Source organism: Vanellus vanellus, assembly GCF_965231255.1.
Source record: "Vanellus vanellus genome assembly, chromosome: 24".
In the NCBI taxonomy this organism is placed as follows: Eukaryota; Metazoa; Chordata; class Aves; order Charadriiformes; family Charadriidae; genus Vanellus; species Vanellus vanellus.
The window spans coordinates 3843802-3860182 of record NC_138929.1 but is presented as its reverse complement, the minus strand read 5'-3'; the positions used below and the strand labels follow the sequence as shown (position 1 = coordinate 3860182).

Genomic DNA, 16381 nt, shown 5'->3' with positions numbered 1-16381 from the left:
AAGACGCTTGTTGGAGTAAGACCCTCATGTTTTCAGCACACACTTCCAAGCTTGAGTTCCATGCATATTATTATTTTTATTTCTCTTTGGTAGCTACATGACCAAGTTTCTCCGGTACTTTGTGTGGTGGTCAGACAGCCATGCACGTGCTCCAGCCCTTTCGTTCCCCAGCTGACCGTGAAGCCAACTTCAGCTGAGCCAGTATCGTTTGCCCAATTCCAGCTAAGTTCCCAACCAGGATATCTTAGTACACGGTGCGGGGTGGTCCAGAAATATCCCCTACGCAGCGGGAGGTAACCAGCTCTTTTTCAAGAGACAATCGCGTTCGATTTAGATGGGTTTCTTTTGTCCCGATGAGCTCTTACTCTGTTCTGATGGGAATTCCAGGCGGGAGCAGAGCAGGGATCACGGGAGCCTTTCCCAAGGCTGCATCCGCGGGTCCCCGTGCCAGCCGGGTCGTTTGGCTCTTTACCCTCAAAGAGCAAATCACCCGCAGCGAGCAAGGGCACGGTGTGTTTCAATACCAAGTAGCTATGCACAAAACCCCATCCCGCTTCGTCTGGTTTAGAGCGGTTTCATCCCAATTGGATTCCTTCCTTATTTAATCGCGCCGTCGGCCGGGAGGGGTGGGGATCGCACGCTGCTTTGCCGCTCGGCCGGCTGCCCGCCGGCTGCCCCGGTGCCGGTTTGCTCTGGGGCGTTTTACAAGCGTGGAGCGATTAAAGCGGGCCCTTCGTGTGCGTTTCCATCAGCCGAAGGGGTTGGCCAAGAGACCTCTTGCACGTGAACCGGGATTGCTGCAACAACTTCTTCTTCGCACCATTCGCCGACGACTGCGCCTCACACGCAGCGCCGCGTTTTCGCCGGGAGCGTTTGGTGTCGGGGGTTTCATTTGGTGGCGTTTGTTGGTTTGGTTTTTTTCTTTAACTTGCAAGGAAGAACAAAAATCTGACTTAGAAAATGGTATTCAAGGAGGAAAATTGCAATGTTAATTTTTTTTTTTTCTTTTTTTTTTGGTAATTTTTTTCTGATGAGGATGCCTAACGTGGCACCATGGTTCCCGAGACAGGACGGGTCCTTCTGCAGACCCAGCCCTGCAGCATCCCTTCCCTTCGGCTGCCTCCCGTAGCGAGGGCTGCGCTCCTCCGAGATCCGCTCCCGAAATCTTGGAAAGCGATGGCCGTGTTCCGTACCTGTAAATGGTAGAGACCACGTTCTGCTTTTTAAGGACCTGTAGTTAAAAAGAGAGATATTTATAATTTATTTATGCAGTCTATTTCAGGACATTGTTTGGTTTGGGTTGTTTTTTTCTTTTTTTTTTTTTTTTTCTTTAATCAAATGCAAATCACATCAAGAGAGCGTGAAAAGCAGGGGAGGCTTCCGAAATCCTTTTTATGCGATTTTCAATAATTTTTCAGCTCTTCTTTGAAATTTTGGGGGGAGAGGGGGGGGGGAGTGGAGGGACTTTCTTTACGGATTCATTTATTACCGGTGGGTTTGTTATCTGCCTTTTCCGTTCCTGAGGGCGAAGGGTGGGACGGGCGGGAGGGGGAGCGATAACCCCGTTGTTTTAACGCAAACCAGTGCCTGTTGCCTACGCCGAACCTCACTCATATCAACTCTTAGGAGCGATTCCCGTGCTGAGCAGGAGGAGCGATACCTTTCGGTGTTTCCAAAGGGCTATGCCAACAGATTGCAAGACTTCTTGAACCAAATCGTGGGGTCCAACCTCCCCTGGTGTAAATGAGCATATCCCCGGCGCGACATCGGTGCAGCTGCATCCATTTACACCAGATTAGGACTTGGCCCGGAACTTTTTAGCAAACCCTGGCTTCGATGAGGCTTTTTTTTTTTTTTTTAAATTTTGGCTATGTGTGGCTCAGCGCCTCTCGTTGCTATTTCGTTGCCTAATTTGCTCGGAGCACCCTGGGACGTGCGCGCCTTGAGACGACGGAGGCTTGTGTCTCATAGACACGGTGGGAGCGTTGGAGGGGCGGATTCCTCCGTCGGGTTTGGAAAAATTTGTGCCCTTTGGGGCTATTTGGTATTTGTCCGAGCCAGTATTTGGATTGAGTTTGGTGTTTTCTTTCTCGAGGCGCAACCCCGCGCTGGCTCTTTGCTTTATTAGAGGGCTCAGTAAAGCGGGAGGGGATCACTGGGAGACCCCTCGGGCAGACGGGCTCCCCGCGGCCGCGGGGACGTTCAGCTCCGCGCACTGTTTCTCTCCTTGCAAAGGGGGTGTGATGATTTGTTTTTTCTTCCTCTCTTCTTCTTTTTTTTTTTTTTTCCAAGCAGCGCGTTCTGCTTTCTAAGGAATAACCGGTTTCTTCTCCCCCGCGTGCAGCGCGCCTCTAGCTGGGACGTGCCCGTCCCGGGGACTGGAGCAGCACCGCCTCCCGTCATCCTCCACCTTCCCTGAAGGAGTGAGCGGCTTCCCGCCTTTAGTTGCTTCTTTGAAAGGAAAAAGTAACCAAATTCAGCCCCGTCCCTCTTTTGTACGGCCCAGCAAGACGCGCTCCGGGCCGTGAGCCGGTTCTCTCCGCTGAGATGCGAAGGGGACGGTCGGGGAGCAGCGCTGCGAGACCTCTGCCCGCGCTTTGCTTTCGCCGTTCACTGCCTCCTGCTCCCGGTACTGTCCTTCCGAAAGGTCCCCTCACGGCGCTTTCTGCGTGTAACTTTTAGGGTTTATGAAGATGTTTTAAGGGAAAAATTAAACAGCTCACACTTTTAACACAAGCACCAAGCTGAAAGAAGGCTTAACTGCTGCGGCGGGCGGGTTTTTTTCACGATACCACGTGTTGCATTTTTCACAGGATTCTTGCACTAATGGTTTTCCATCTGTTCTCTCTGTAAATGGGTGCACTTTACTGTTTGAATTTGTTACTATGATAAATACTGGATATTTAAGCGTGAGTAGTGTCTTCATTAGAAAATAGCAAAACGGCTCTTGTCTCTTAGTGTATTTTTCAAAAAAAAAAAAGCAAGAAAAAAGAGAAGAAACTAAGCAATGAATCGTAACATTTATAGCACAAGAACTGACTCTTGTAGATAAGCATCGACAGATTGAGTAATTTTTAAAACACAAAGTTATTTGCAGTGGTTTTAAAGCGCTTCCCCAGCAATTCTCTTGGGGACAGGTGAGGCAGGATGGCTGCTGTGGTCGCCGGGTGGGCAAGGAGCACACCTCTCCCTGGAAAAGCCGGTCTTTACACAGCCCCCCCACCCCCCCGCCCCGTGCCCTCAGAGTCACGATTCGGATTGGGCTTGGACGGAAAGCAGAGGTCGTTTCGCGTTGTGCTGTGGTGCGCGGTTCCGTTGGGAAGCGCGGTGCTGTGCGCGTGGCGCGGTGCAGCAGGAGGCTTCGGGTCTCGCCCGGCGTCCCTGCGCCCTGTCGTCTTAGATCTCGATCTGACAAGCCCCGGCCGCGCCGCAGGAGCGTGCGCGGAGTTTCAGACGCGGTATTGTGTTGTCCATCTGTGCTACGCGTTCAATTACTCTTTGAGTAATTAAGATGTGGGACGACGCTGCCAGCGGCATCTCCGTCCCCTCCCCGGCTGCAGCGGCACCGCTGGCGAGCCCCCGTCTTGCGAGAGAGTATGGTTCTGAGGTGCACCAGGTTCTCGATGACGTGGAAACCTCCGGGTTTGGTTCGTTGGAGCGCGTGGGGTCGGCGATGCTGAAGGATGCTGTATTTAACCGACGGTCCCACCAGGCATCTCTCGTCCTCTGCCCGCAGCCGCTGCGAGAGCTGGGTGCGCCGCCGCAAAGCCGAAATCTTCTCCCCCACCTTCGGGCGTGGGTGTCTGCCGCGTGCCCGGTGGGGATTCACCGGCTCTTGCTTTGTCTCCCAGGCTGGGAGGATGCTCCGGTCCCAGGAGAGGGGACACCCGCCTGGTGGGGGGCTCTGCAGGGGTCCCCAGGAGCCAGGCTGGGAATGGCACTGGAGGGCTGCGAAAACAATCGGTAGTGCTTCGGGGAAGGGCGGGTTTTGCAGAGACAGATCCCTTGGGATCCGTCTCCAAAGGTGAAAGCGCCGCGCGGCCTGAGCCGCCTTCTCTGCGTGGCTGCCGGGGAGGGCGCGGGCTGCGCCAGCCCCCGACAAACTGAGGCGCGCATCCGTCCGTCCGTCTGCCCGCGGGTGGGTCCGTCCACGCTCTGAACTTTTTTGTTTGTTTTTTTTTTTTTTTCTTAAACCTGGCTGTAAAGAAAACCGCTTGGCTAGTGTGAACATGGGGTGTGTGCGTGCGACAAACACCTGAGCCGCACTTGGGTTAGGTCCGGAACCGGGACATTTGGAGCGATTCAGTCCCCTCGTACGAAGGCTGCTGTACATTCAGGGTTACCCAGAAGAAGTCTAGCTAAAACCGAAGTGCCAGCTCCGCCTTATCCAGAGAAAAGCAAGCCGGCGTGCCTGCTCGTCCTCCGCCTTCCTCGCAGCGGGGGGGTCCGCGGTGGGCTGTCGCAAGCTCTTTGGTGGTTGTACTTTGCTTTAGTCTTGGGAATTCAAGATAACCCTTCTACCGGGATTAACGGTGTTTAACCAAGGGCTTAGGGGAAGAGCTGTTGTACCCGCTGGGACCTCTGCAGAGAAATGCCTTCACCCCGTGCTGGTGGCTCTACGCGAAGTCTTGGTGGGGCGCGTGTTGGACACAAAGCACAATGGTTGAAAGTTAATCTGCGTTTTTTTTCAGATTTGTGTGAATAATTGCTGGATTTTCATTCAATCAAACTCTTTTTTCTAATATAAACCACTAAGGGCTCAATTCTTTAGCAAGACGCGTTCGTGTCCAACTCCTGACTATACAGCTGGATCTCACCGCAACTGTTACAGACCTACCCGAGAGAAAACACAGCTAGCGCGGCCGTCACCGGGAAAGCCAACGGGACACCAAACCCATCCGCTGTATCCTTTCCTCCTGCTCATTTTCTAGCTGTCGCGGTACTGGGGAGTCGGCAGCCGGGTCCCATCCCACGGGATCGCATCCTATAGTCGTGAAAACGGAGGGCTGCTTTGCCAAAAGACTTTGTCCCTTCCGGGTGACGCTGTGCGGGGACGGCGGTGGGGCTGCGGGTCATCTCCTCCGGCGGGTCGGGGTGGTGCTGGGCGGGTGGGAAAGCCTCCCCCCCACACACACCCCCGCAGGGAACCGGGTCGCTTCACCGTGGGTCTGCCTCGTTGTGCGCTGATAAGCCAGACACCGGGAGCAGCAGTGTGTGCTACGTCAAGTCCGTTTTGTTGCTACACCGCTGACCCAGAGACACGCGTGGACTCTGCCAGTACTGCCGGTGTCATCCCTGTCCCGCCTTTTCTTTCCCATCGTGTTGCATTCAGCGTTTTCGTCTCCCTCCTGTCTTCACATCCGAGAGGATCCGAGTTTGGTACAAACACGTACAGTACACACACGTAGTGCTTTGTACAGTTCCCTGGTTGCCATCCTCCGAGACACTTGCTGGGAAGATCTTTAAGACACTTAAATTTTCCTTTAGCTTTTCTATAATTCTGATGTAAAGGACTTTCTCTGTACAGTATATTATTCAATGCATGTTCTGTTCTCTCTACTGATATATTGAACACCACACAGTTGTGATATTGTGCAGTGGGAAGAGCAGCCCCTGCCGACAGCGGAGGCCTTCGCCTCTCATGTATAAGGAAAGAAGAAAACATATTTTTTCCTTTGCTGTATTTGCTTGAGCAGAGTTTTCTTGTCTGTACATGTGAGCTGTGAGATAGATGTGAAAAGTTCAAAAGAATGCATTCCCCCCCCCCCCCAATGTATACAGATTGTAATCTGTACAATGAAAACTGTATGTATGAAAAAAATGTACTTATTTATAAATGGTTAACACTTGGGAACGGCGTCTGGCCTGGCGTTTTTCCCACGCTGCGGTGAGCGGAGGAGCACGCCGTGGCTTCTCAGCATGGAAATAACCTGGGGATGTCGGGAGCGCGCGAGGGTCGGGTCTGGCTGTCACTGCCCGGGAACGGGGACCTGGCACCACCAGGAGCGGGAGGGGACGGCGACAGCGCTGCTGCTGCCGTTAGCAAAGGGGCATTAATAAAATAGGGGAGGGAACCGCATCAGAGAGTGTTGTGGACTAAATGGCAGAAAGCACAGCTCGGTGCGGTGGACGCTGGAGCCCTGCAGCTCCCGAGGACCAGAGTATCTGTTCGCTTCATCCCTGCCCAAACCCAGGACTGGGTTTCGCAGCTGAAGGCCCCTCGCAGCTGTGAGCATCCCTGCCTGCAGCCGCCGGGATGGGCTGGATGCACGGCGCAGAAGGGCACGGCACATGGGGGTTGTGGCGAGCAAAAAGCCCCGGCTTCGGCTTGTGCCTTTGCTGCTCTCGCGTTGCAGCGCTGCGATCGGGCGCTTCGGGTTTCCGGCAGCTTCACCCGCGCGGCTGCCTCTGCCGAAAACCAGCAGGAAGAGGGGATGGTTTCAGCAAAGGAGAGGAGCCCACATCTCGGGGATGCACCTCCTCGTGGCAGTGAGTCTCCTCACATCCAGGGCATGGCCAGACCCTGGAGACATCCCTGTGGGGTCCCTCGCGCCGCCACCACGGAGCTCCACGGCACTGGGTGCACGGCACAGGGCCAAGACAGGACAATCCCTTCCCAAATACCTGCCCTGCCCTCCCCAGCCCCTTGGGCAGCTCCTCTCCCGGCTCAGGGGTACCCCGAAAGCATGAGCTGGAGGAGGACAGGCTTAGCTGCAGACATTTATTAAGTCAGGAGCATCCACCGAGCAGACAACACATCGCGTGAGAGAAGAAAACATTTCAGACATGAAGACACTGAACCTGCACAGCCGCCGGGTCGCTCCGAGTCCCCGGGGAGCCCTTCGGGGAGAGCTGCCCCCACACATGGCCGCGCTGGAGGGCGATGGGCTGCCAGCGCGTGGGAAATCCGGGTGGCAGCAAACATCCCCTCTGCCCCCATGGGCATTGAGAACGGGCTTTGGGCTTCAGCCGCTCACAGCGGGGAAATCTGGGCTCCCACCCCCCGGTCGCCAGCGCAGGACAGAACCCGGGGACCCCCGTCTGTCATGCCCCGGTGATGCTGCCACCCCCTGCCCCTGCCTGCGGCACCGCCGTCCCCGCAGGGCTCGGGGCAGGCTCAGGGGGTCACCGAGGGCTGCGCGGGACAGAGCGGAGGAGAATTAAGGCCAAGCGAAGCTGAACCCAACAGGCAGCGATACACCAACAAGCGTGTCCTTCCCCAGCTGTCCTCGTGACCCTGAGCTGGGCAGAGCCCCAAGACACTGGGGACGAGGTACATCCCACAGACACCACGAGGTACCCGTGCCGGGGACTGGGGATCTGGGGACATCACTGGCTGCCGCCACCGGGGCTCTCACCCTCCGTCAGGGTCTTGAAGTCCATGGAGAGGGCCAGCTCCTCGGCCAGTGGCGGGCGTTTCCAGTCGTCCCGTGTCAGCACGTAGCCCACCACCAGCCCGAAGGCCACCAGCAGCACCCCCAGGGTGTTGGCCAGGACGCCCTCGGGCACAAAGTGGCTGTAGGAGTCACTGCGGGGGCAGAGGGGGATGCTCCAGCCTCGGGGTGTGGGTGGCCTGTCCCTACCCTGGCTGGGATGCCCTCCTCATCCTCACCCTCCAGCACACTCCCTGGGAAAGGTCCTTTTCCCCCAAATCAGAGCAAGAGGTGACTGCCCGGGTGCTGCTTGCTTTGGGGAGGGATGCTCTTGGTGACAGCAGAGAAAACTGGGGGCACAGTCCTACAGCAGGGCTATAGGCACCTCCCCTGCCCCATACGCTCCCCCAGCCAGAGGCAGGTGGCTCCTGCGGTGCCCCATAGCCGTGTCCCCACTGTACTGGCGCTGGGGGGGTGACCCCAATGTGCAGGTGGGGCCATCGCCATGTCCCCCAGCTGCGGGGGCAGAGGCCTCGGGGACACGCCGGGGGGGTTCTGAAAACACCAGGCTGCAGAGAGGCGACGGTGTGTATTTTACCCCCATCCCCAAAGAAAGCTGTCGCAGAACCCAGCCCTTGTTAAACACCATCTGGGAAGTGACTCAGCAGCAGCAACAGAACTAAAGGCCTCGGGGTAAGATTTAATAGCCACGGAGCCAGAGCAGGGGCCAGACTTTGCCCCGGGGGGGCTGGAGCAGCCCTTTAGCTGGGGGTCAGGGGGATCGGGGCGGGTGGCTGCCACCCCCCCCCCACCCCAGCTCATTCACCCACCTGATGTTGAAGAGGAGCATCTCAGTGATGCCCAGCAAGCAGGCGGCGACGGAGAGGGCAAAGAGGGCGATGCCGAAGAAGACGTGCTGGGGTTTGTAGCGACTGCGCAGCGAGAAGGAGGCGCCGGGGAGCAGGAAGAAACCGCAGCCCAGGAGCCACTGCGGGGGTACGGGGATGTGACGGGGTGCCGCGGGGTCCCTTCACCCCCCCACCCCCTTCGGGGGGGGACAGGGGCTCCCCAGCCCTCACCTGCAGGAGGTAGAGCACGAAGGCGGCCATCCCGCACCAGCTGTGGAGGCTGTACATGTCGGGGATGCCCTTGGTCCGGTGGGACTCGAAGACGGCGACGATGCCTGCGGAGAGAGGAGCCCGTTACCGCCGGGGCCGGATCCAGCCCTGTCCACCCATCCCGGCCCCGGCGCTCACCGACGAGGGCGATGACCAGCGCCAGGCCGTGGAGCAGCGCGTGCAGCGCCTTGGTGGAGCGCTTGGCTTCGTGCCTGAAGACGCGGTAGACCAGGAGAGCTGCCGGAGAGAGGGGCCGATGAGCATCCATGGGGGGTCCCCCACCTCCCCACAGCACCCCGCATCACCCGGGGGGGGGGGGGGGTGCTGCGCGCAGGCGGGGTGCTCCCGCAGCATCTCCCCGGTGGCGTTTGTCACCATTTTGTCCCCCGCTGCAGCTCAGGGGTGGCTTTTTGAAGGCCGCAGCGGGGAATGGGGCGCTCACCGTCGCCTTGGAGGAAAACCATGCCCAGCACCATGCAGAGGGGGTGGACGTTGAACTGGAGGTGGCCGTGCCAGGCGACGCCGCCCCGGTAGCGGCCCAGCCAGGCGCCCGTGGTGGCCAACAGCGTCAGGCCCAGCACCTGCGACACGGCCACGTACGCCGAGAGCCCGGCGGGGGCGGCGGGCGGCGGAGCCCCCTCCATGGCGGCCCTGCGGGGACGGAGAGGAGTCGGGGGGCGGCGGGTGGCCCCGGAGTGGCGGGGGAAGGGGGAGGCCGGCAGCCCCGGGGGGGGTCCCGCCCTCACCTGCCGCCGAGCGGCCGCTTCCGCCTCCCGCCGCCTCAGCCGCGCCCGGAGGCGGCTCCCGCCCGCCACGGCCCCGTCCTGCCCGCACCACCCCTTCCGCACCAGCCCCGGCCCTCCTGCCCCGGCCCTCCCATTCTGTCCCTGTCCCTCCAGCCCCGTTCCTCCATCCCCAGCCCTCCAGCCCTGTCCCTCCAGCCCCATTGCTCCATTCCTGTCCCTCCATTGCCATCCCTCCAGCCCTGTCCCTGCAGCCCCATCCCTCTCCCTCCAGCCCCATCATTCCAGCCCCATCCCTCCCACTCTATCCCTGTCCTTCCAGCCCCATCCCTCCATCCCTGTCCCTCCATCCCCAGCCCTCTGCCTCCATCCTTTCACCCCCATCCCTCCAGCCCTGTCGCTCCACCCCCATCTCTCCACCCCTGTCCCTCCAGCCCCACTGCTCTATTCCTGTTCCTCCATCCCCATCCCTCCAGCCCTCTCCCTCCAGCCCCATCCCTCCATCCCTGTCCCTCCCACTCTATCCCTGTCCTTCCAGCCCCATCCCACTCCCTCCATTCTTCCATCCCCATCCCTCCATCCCCATCCCTCCATCCCCGTCCCTCCACCCCCAACCCTCCACCTCCATTCAGTCCTTCATCCCTGTCCCTCCAGCCCCATCCCTCCCACTCCAGCCCCATCCCATGTCCCCCCCTTGCCCCCTCACGCACCCCCAGAGCTCCACACCACCACCACCCCCCAAACGCCTGCTAGAGGAAGGCAGTGCAGGCTGCTCAGGACCCCTTCCCTCCATGACAAAAGCAATGGCCCTTGGGGACACGGGGCTGAGCAACTCCCCGTGCTGGGGGGGACGGACACACCGCGTCACCCAGCCACACTGCAGCCACACCGCAGAGCTGTCCCATAGCTCCTGCGACCCACCTGCACCGGTGGTGGTCTTCGTGCTGGGTTATCCCCCGATGCTCCCTGCTGGCCCAGGGATCAGAGCCACCACTGTCACCGGCTCGGCCACCTCTCCTGCTTCCCCGTCAGCCAGGGCCAGCGAGTCTCAGCCCCAGAGGCCAACGTCCCACCTCTGCCCTGGCCCCGCTGCGGCTGCCTCTGGGGAGGAGCACCCGGCCGGCTGCCGCAGACAGACCCACGGTGCTGCCAGCACCAGGGGGGGCAGGGGGAGAGGGGGGGACGATGCATTAAGACCACGCACACACTTTATTCCCAGCCACCTTTATTGGATCAGCCGGATAAGTGGGTTACGGGAATTGGTTTATCCCATTAGGTTGCACTGCAAAGGCCTCAGCGCCCGGGGCCGTGGGATGCTCTGCGGGGACAGACATGGGGACCAGGCCGGGGGGGGGAGGGGGGCGCAGTGAGGGGCACCATCTCCTCCCGGCATCACAACAGCCCCTCCCCAAACCCTCACCGCTGCCGTGGGGCTGCTGACTCCGATGGGGTCCCAAATGGGTTCCCATGTGGCCCCATCCTGCCCTGCACGTCCTCCCACCAGATGCAAACACCTGGCTCCGCTGGCACATGGGGACAAGCCGGTCCCCAACCTTGCTGGGGACAGAGGGACAGGGAACAACACCCCCCCCCCCCCAAGCATGGGAACTGGCAGCGGGACACAGGGAGGTGCCTGTTGGAATCGGGCTCTGTGAGTTGCTCATTAGCCCCAAAACTGACCCGTCTGTGCTGGGGGAGCCGGAGACAGCTGAGCCCCTTCACAAAGCCATCCCGCGGTGGGGACCTGCCTGTGCCACCCCCCCCCCAACCGCATCTCTGCCCCTCTGCACCCCCAGCAGCCCCCGAGCTCAGCCTCAGTCCCCCCCGTCGTTCCCCCCCCCCCGGGCAAAGCCAGTGCTCCCCACTTCTGGAAAAGGGAGGGGGTTGTCCAGTTAAACCCTCCCCATGTGGCCTGGGGGGGGTGGTGGTGGTGTGTGCCTTGCATACCCCGGCAGCCCCTCACCTTGGCCTCTGGCCCAGAATCCCTGGGGAGGGGTGGGGGGTCTCGGGGGGGGGGGGGGGGGTGGTGTCTCTGCTTTTGATGGAGGCTGAAGGCTCATGCAGGGGAGGGGGGTCCCTCCAGCTCAGAACTGGGGGGGGGCTGAGTGGTGTATTGGGGGAGGGTTGGAGGCGGACACCCACGCAGCCCACCCCCCCCCCCGTGTCCCCCCCAAACCCTACCTGTGGGTGCCGGGCGGTGCTGCCTGTGCCAGGCCCAGCGGTGACAGTGTCTGAGCGAGGGACAGGGCCACCGCGTTGGCAAGGCAACGGAGCGATGGCACAGCCAGAGGGTGGGGGCCACCCCCCCGCCCCCCCCCCCCCCCCAGCATCGCTGCATCGGTGCTATGGCAGGCTGGGGAGGGGGAAAAGGGGGCTGCAAAATTGAGGGGAGGGGGTGGATATCACCGTGAAGGGGAGGGTCTGTGTACTGTAGGGACGGTCCCCGGGGGGGTGAGTCACTGGCAGCGTGGGTGACCTCCCCCCCCCCGAGCTCTGCCTGCACCCACCTGAACCCCACACCCTGCGGCACCCCAGCCCCAAACCAGCCCAGGGACCCCACAACCTGCCTGGTTCAGTCCCCGGGGGGGGGCCCTGTCCCCTGTACCGGCTCTGTCACCATTTAATTTGTCTTCGGGCAGCGCTAACGACGGCCTTGTGCGGATCTGGCTTAATTAGCTCCCGCGCATCCCCTGCACCCCATCAGCTGCACTGGGGTGACGTGCCGGGTGCCAGTACCCCTGTGGGGCCCTTGGCAGGGCTTAGGGGAGGGGGGGTGGGGGTGGTGGCAGTGGGGTGACATGTCCCCGGGGACCTCCCCCACCTCCACCTTCCCCCCCGCCCCCCCGAGAGCCCCTCCGGCACCGCCGGCCGCATCCTGCGCTCCCCCGTGGGATGTCCCTGCGGGAGAAAAGCCCGGAGAAGGGATACAGGGGGAGGTGGGGGGAGATGGGGGGAGATGGGGAGAGGTGGGGGGGGCGGTCCCCCCCCTCCGGGCCCCTCCTGACCCGGCTGCGAGCGGGGTCCCCCGGGGGATGCAGCGCTGCGCAGCGGGGCGAGTGGCACCCCCGGACCGTGTGTCCCCCTCCCCGCGCCGTGTGTGTGTGTCCGTGTGTCTGCGTGTGTCACACGGTGCCACTAGGTGTCACCAGGAGCCCGTGGTGCGCGGAGGAGGGCCCGACCGGCCGGGAGGAGCCGGAGCATCCTCGGCCCCGGGTCACCCGTGGGCTGCAGTGAGGTACGCAGCGGGTGGGCTCGGCAGCATCCCGCGGTCTGGATGCCCAAAGGGACCCGCAGCGCCCCCCGAGCCAGATCGCCCATGGGCGCCGGCGCACCCCCACACCCGGAGGGGTCAGGAGCCCCCTCGGCCCTGGACGGCGCTGGGAGCACCCAGGGACCTGGAGTGGCTGGTGGGGTCTGGTGCCGCCCTGGCGCAGACCAGGTGTAACCGCATCTGTCTGGGGACGGGGTTGTTGCCCCCTGCCCTTCCCCTTGGGCACACAAGGCTGCTCTCAGCAGCTCAGACCCTCCAGAGAAAAGGCACTCCAAAGACCCTACTGAGGGTCCCCCCCAACGTTATAGCGTGTACCATCAGCAAGTTTGCTGATGACACAAAACTGGGAGGAGCGGCTGACACGCCGGAAGGCTGTGCCACCATCCAGCGTGATCTGGCCAAGCTGGAGAGTTGGGCAGAGAGGAACTTAATGAAATTCAACAAGGGCGAGTGTAGGGTACTGCGTCTGGGGAGGAATAACCCCACACACCAGTACAGGCTGGGGGCTGATCTCCTGGAGAGCAGCTCTGTGCAAAGGGACCTGGGAGTCCTGCTGGACAACGGGATGCCCATGAGCCAGCCCTGGTGGCCAAGAGGGCCAATGGCATCCTGGGGGGCATCAAGCAGAGCGTGGCCAGCGGGGCGAGGGGGTCATCCTCCCCCTCTGCTCTGCCCTGGGGAAGCCCCATCTGGAGCACTGTGTCCAGTTCGGGGCTCCCCGGGTCAAGAAGGACAGGGAACTGCTGGAGAGGGTCCAGCAAAGGGCTACGAAGATGATGAGGGGAGTGGAGCATCTCTCTGATGAGGACAGGCTGAGGCACATGGGGCTTTGCAGTCTGGAGAAGAGAAGACTGAGGGGGGATCTTATCAACGCTTATCAATCCCCAAAGGGAGGGTGCCGGGGGGTGGGAACAGTCTTTGTTCAGCGGTGCCCAGTGACGGGACAAGAGGGAACGGGCACAAACTGGAGCAGAGGAAGTTCCATGTGAACCTGAGGAGGGACTTCTCTCCTGTGCGGGCGGCAGAGCACTGGCACAGCTGCCCAGAGAGGGGGGGAGTCTCCCCCTCTGGAGCCATTCCAAACCCTCCCGGACGTGTCCTGTGCCACTGCTGGGGGTGCCCCTGCTCTGGCGGGGGGTGGCACTGGGGGGGCTCCAGAGGGCCCTTCCCACCCTGACCAGTCTGGGATGCTGCGATTCTGTGATCCCCATCACTTTCTCCCCCCCTGGCCACGGACCTGTGCCGTGGGGCACAAACCCCAGGAGCCGGACAACCCCCCGCCACCACAGCGTGATTCAGCAGAGCTGAAATCCCGGTGCAGTCCCGGGACATGATGGAGACCTGTCACACCGAGACCAAAGTCCGGGCCCCGCTGCTGCCCAGGTCAGAGTCCCAGGGCCTCCACCCCGAGCCTTCGCCCGTGGGGATCACCCCCTCTGCAGCGGGAGGCTGCGTATGGCACGGCCGTAGGAGCCGCCTCCGCCTCCCAGCCTGCGGTCGGGCTTTATCGCTGCAGCGGGGGTTGGGAAATAACCAATACCAGAGTTAATCAGCCAAGCCATAAAAGCCTCCATAAATTGCAAACCTTGAGCTTGTTGGGCCGTGGCCCGGGTGGAAAGGGGTGGCCGGGTGTCTGGGCAGAGCGGAGGGAGGATTTCCCTGCTGCGAGACCCTCCAAAAAGCCTCAAAGGGGTTGAGATTTGGGGGTTCATCTTTAGGACACTTGGCAAGATGAAAAGCTTCACCCTCTGCTGAGAACAGCACTGTGTAATACAATACGGAACAGCTTTACAAATGTTTATAACTGCATCCAGCCGATCTATCTCGACTTTCAGCAGCCAAAAAGACAGAGCGGCTCTCAACCCTACAAGATTAAATGGTCACGGTTGCTTGTGCCACCCACACAGAAGGGACAAACCCAGGGGTCGCACACGGCGGCATTTGCCGAGGGGTCCCTGCACCCGCTGCCACCTGCAAGGGGACGCGGTGGCAGCCGATGTGGGGACAAACGAGCCCCTTCAACGCTGGCCAGCACTCTCCTCTTACCGGGGAACAGCGAGCCGTTTGTAACCAGCTCTTTAATTAAAGACATTGCCAGGGGCATAATGGCTTTATTAAATCTGCCCGAGCTTTCCCCGAGCTGGCAATAATGAAATCCTCCCTGCACTGCTGGGACGGTGACGTGCCCGTCGGGTGGCAGAGCCAGCGCTGGCTGTCCTGCTACGGATCCGCGGGGCTCGGGGATGTTCGGGGCTGTTCGGGGCCGCTCCGGGCATCCCGCAGATCAGTGAGTCGAAGCGGCTCAGCGGAGGCTGCTCCAGCTTCCCGGCTATCAGCCAAGCCCGACACCCACTCCGGGTTTGTCCTGGGCTGCCGAGCGCCCGCGGATCGATAGGAGCATCATCAACTCATAATTCATGGTAAAACCATCAGTTCCTGCCCTTCCCCGGCTGCTCACCCCCACCCCGGCGCAGGCAGCTTCCCCTCCCCGCGCCTGAGATTATCAAATTACCATTTTGCTGATGTAACCTCTTTTGGTTCGGGTTTTGTTTTTTCTTTTTCTTTTTTTTCTTTCTTTTTTTTTTTTTTTCCCTCTCCTAAATCAAGTTTTTATTGCTAAGAAATGCTAATTTGCAAGATGCCTCCCCGGAGGATTGCGATTCAAAAGCCCAGCTGCCTCCGAGGAGCTGAGCTGCAGCCTGAAACTTCCTTCCCCAGCCCCTGCGGTCCCCGCAAAACCCCAAACCTCGGGCAAAATTCACGGTTTTTCACTAAATAGAAGAGCGAAAACCAGAAGCCGTGTTAGAAGGCTCTGCGGCTGCCACGGGAATGGCTGCGGGGTAGCGCAGGATTAAGCTCAAATTGTCCCGCTGGGTCACGTCGGGGGGGAGGGGGGGAGGGGGGGGTGTTGGTCCCCAATTCCCTGGGGTTCAGCGAGGGCTGAAAAAGGGGTGATTCCCAGCTGGGATGAAGTTCCCCCCGGGGAAGTCGGCTCCTTCCCGGGCCGGGGATGGGAGCAGCCCAGCTGGAAAAGACCCTGGTTCTCCTGACCCTGCTTCTCCTCCTGGCAGTAATTAAGCCGCCCTGTCCTCCTCCTCCCCGGGAACACAACTTTGCTGAGCCGGGCGGGCGATAGGATCGGCGCAGCCAGTGCAAACACTTAATCTCTTTCAGAAGAGGCTGAAGGCGCGTTTATGGTGATTTTTTAATAGCAGCTCGGATAAACAGCCGCGATAACCCGCACAGGGCTCACGGCAGATGATTAATGCTCCCGGAGCAGTCACGCTCGCTCGCCTCAGGGCTGGGATTGTTTTCGGTTATTAAAGGAGGGGGGAAAAAAAAAAAAAAAAGGGAAATAATGGACTTTGCCATGTTTTATTGGGCTGTTGGGCGTGGAGGGAACACGTTGGCCTCTTCGCTCACCCCGTACCAGTGCCCAGCTCTGGCCGGCTGCTGAGGAAGAGGGGCTGGAGAGATGAAGGAGGAGGGATGAGGGATGAAGGAGGAGGGATGAAGGATGAGGGATGAAGGAGGAGGGATGAGGGATGAAGGAGGAGGGATGAGGGATGAAGGACGAAGGATGAGGGATGAAGGAGGAGGGATGATTTCTGACCAGGCTTTTCCTTCTTGCCTTGTGATGCTCCCAGCCATGTGCCTGGCACCGGGCACATCTCCTGCACTGCGGCCGGGGGCTCCCCAGGGGCTGACTAATAGTGTCTTGCATTTATTTACCATCCTCCCAAGATGTGGGCATCATTTAGGGGCCTCGAGCCGACAGCTGCCCTCAGCACGCTGCGTTTTCAGGGCTTTGCAATGTCATAGCCCATCCTCGGGCTGTTGGCGCTGGTCCCAGCCTGGGGGACGGAGCCGGAGGAG

At 60.5% G+C, this 16381-nt stretch overlaps 1 protein-coding gene across 1 annotated transcript; it reads right to left on the bottom strand.

Moving 5' to 3' along the window:
* Positions 1–6715: 6715 nt before the first annotated feature.
* Positions 6716–9135, bottom strand: CYB561 (cytochrome b561; the record flags this gene model as incomplete). The annotated part of the gene is made up of 5 exons (XM_082494902.1): positions 6716–7528; positions 8204–8361; positions 8453–8556; positions 8630–8728; positions 8934–9135. 5 exons carry the CDS (start codon positions 9133–9135, stop codon positions 7330–7332), a joined length of 762 nt encoding a protein of 253 aa, XP_082351028.1. The 3' UTR covers positions 6716–7329.
* Between the last annotated feature and the right edge of the window lie 7246 nt (positions 9136–16381).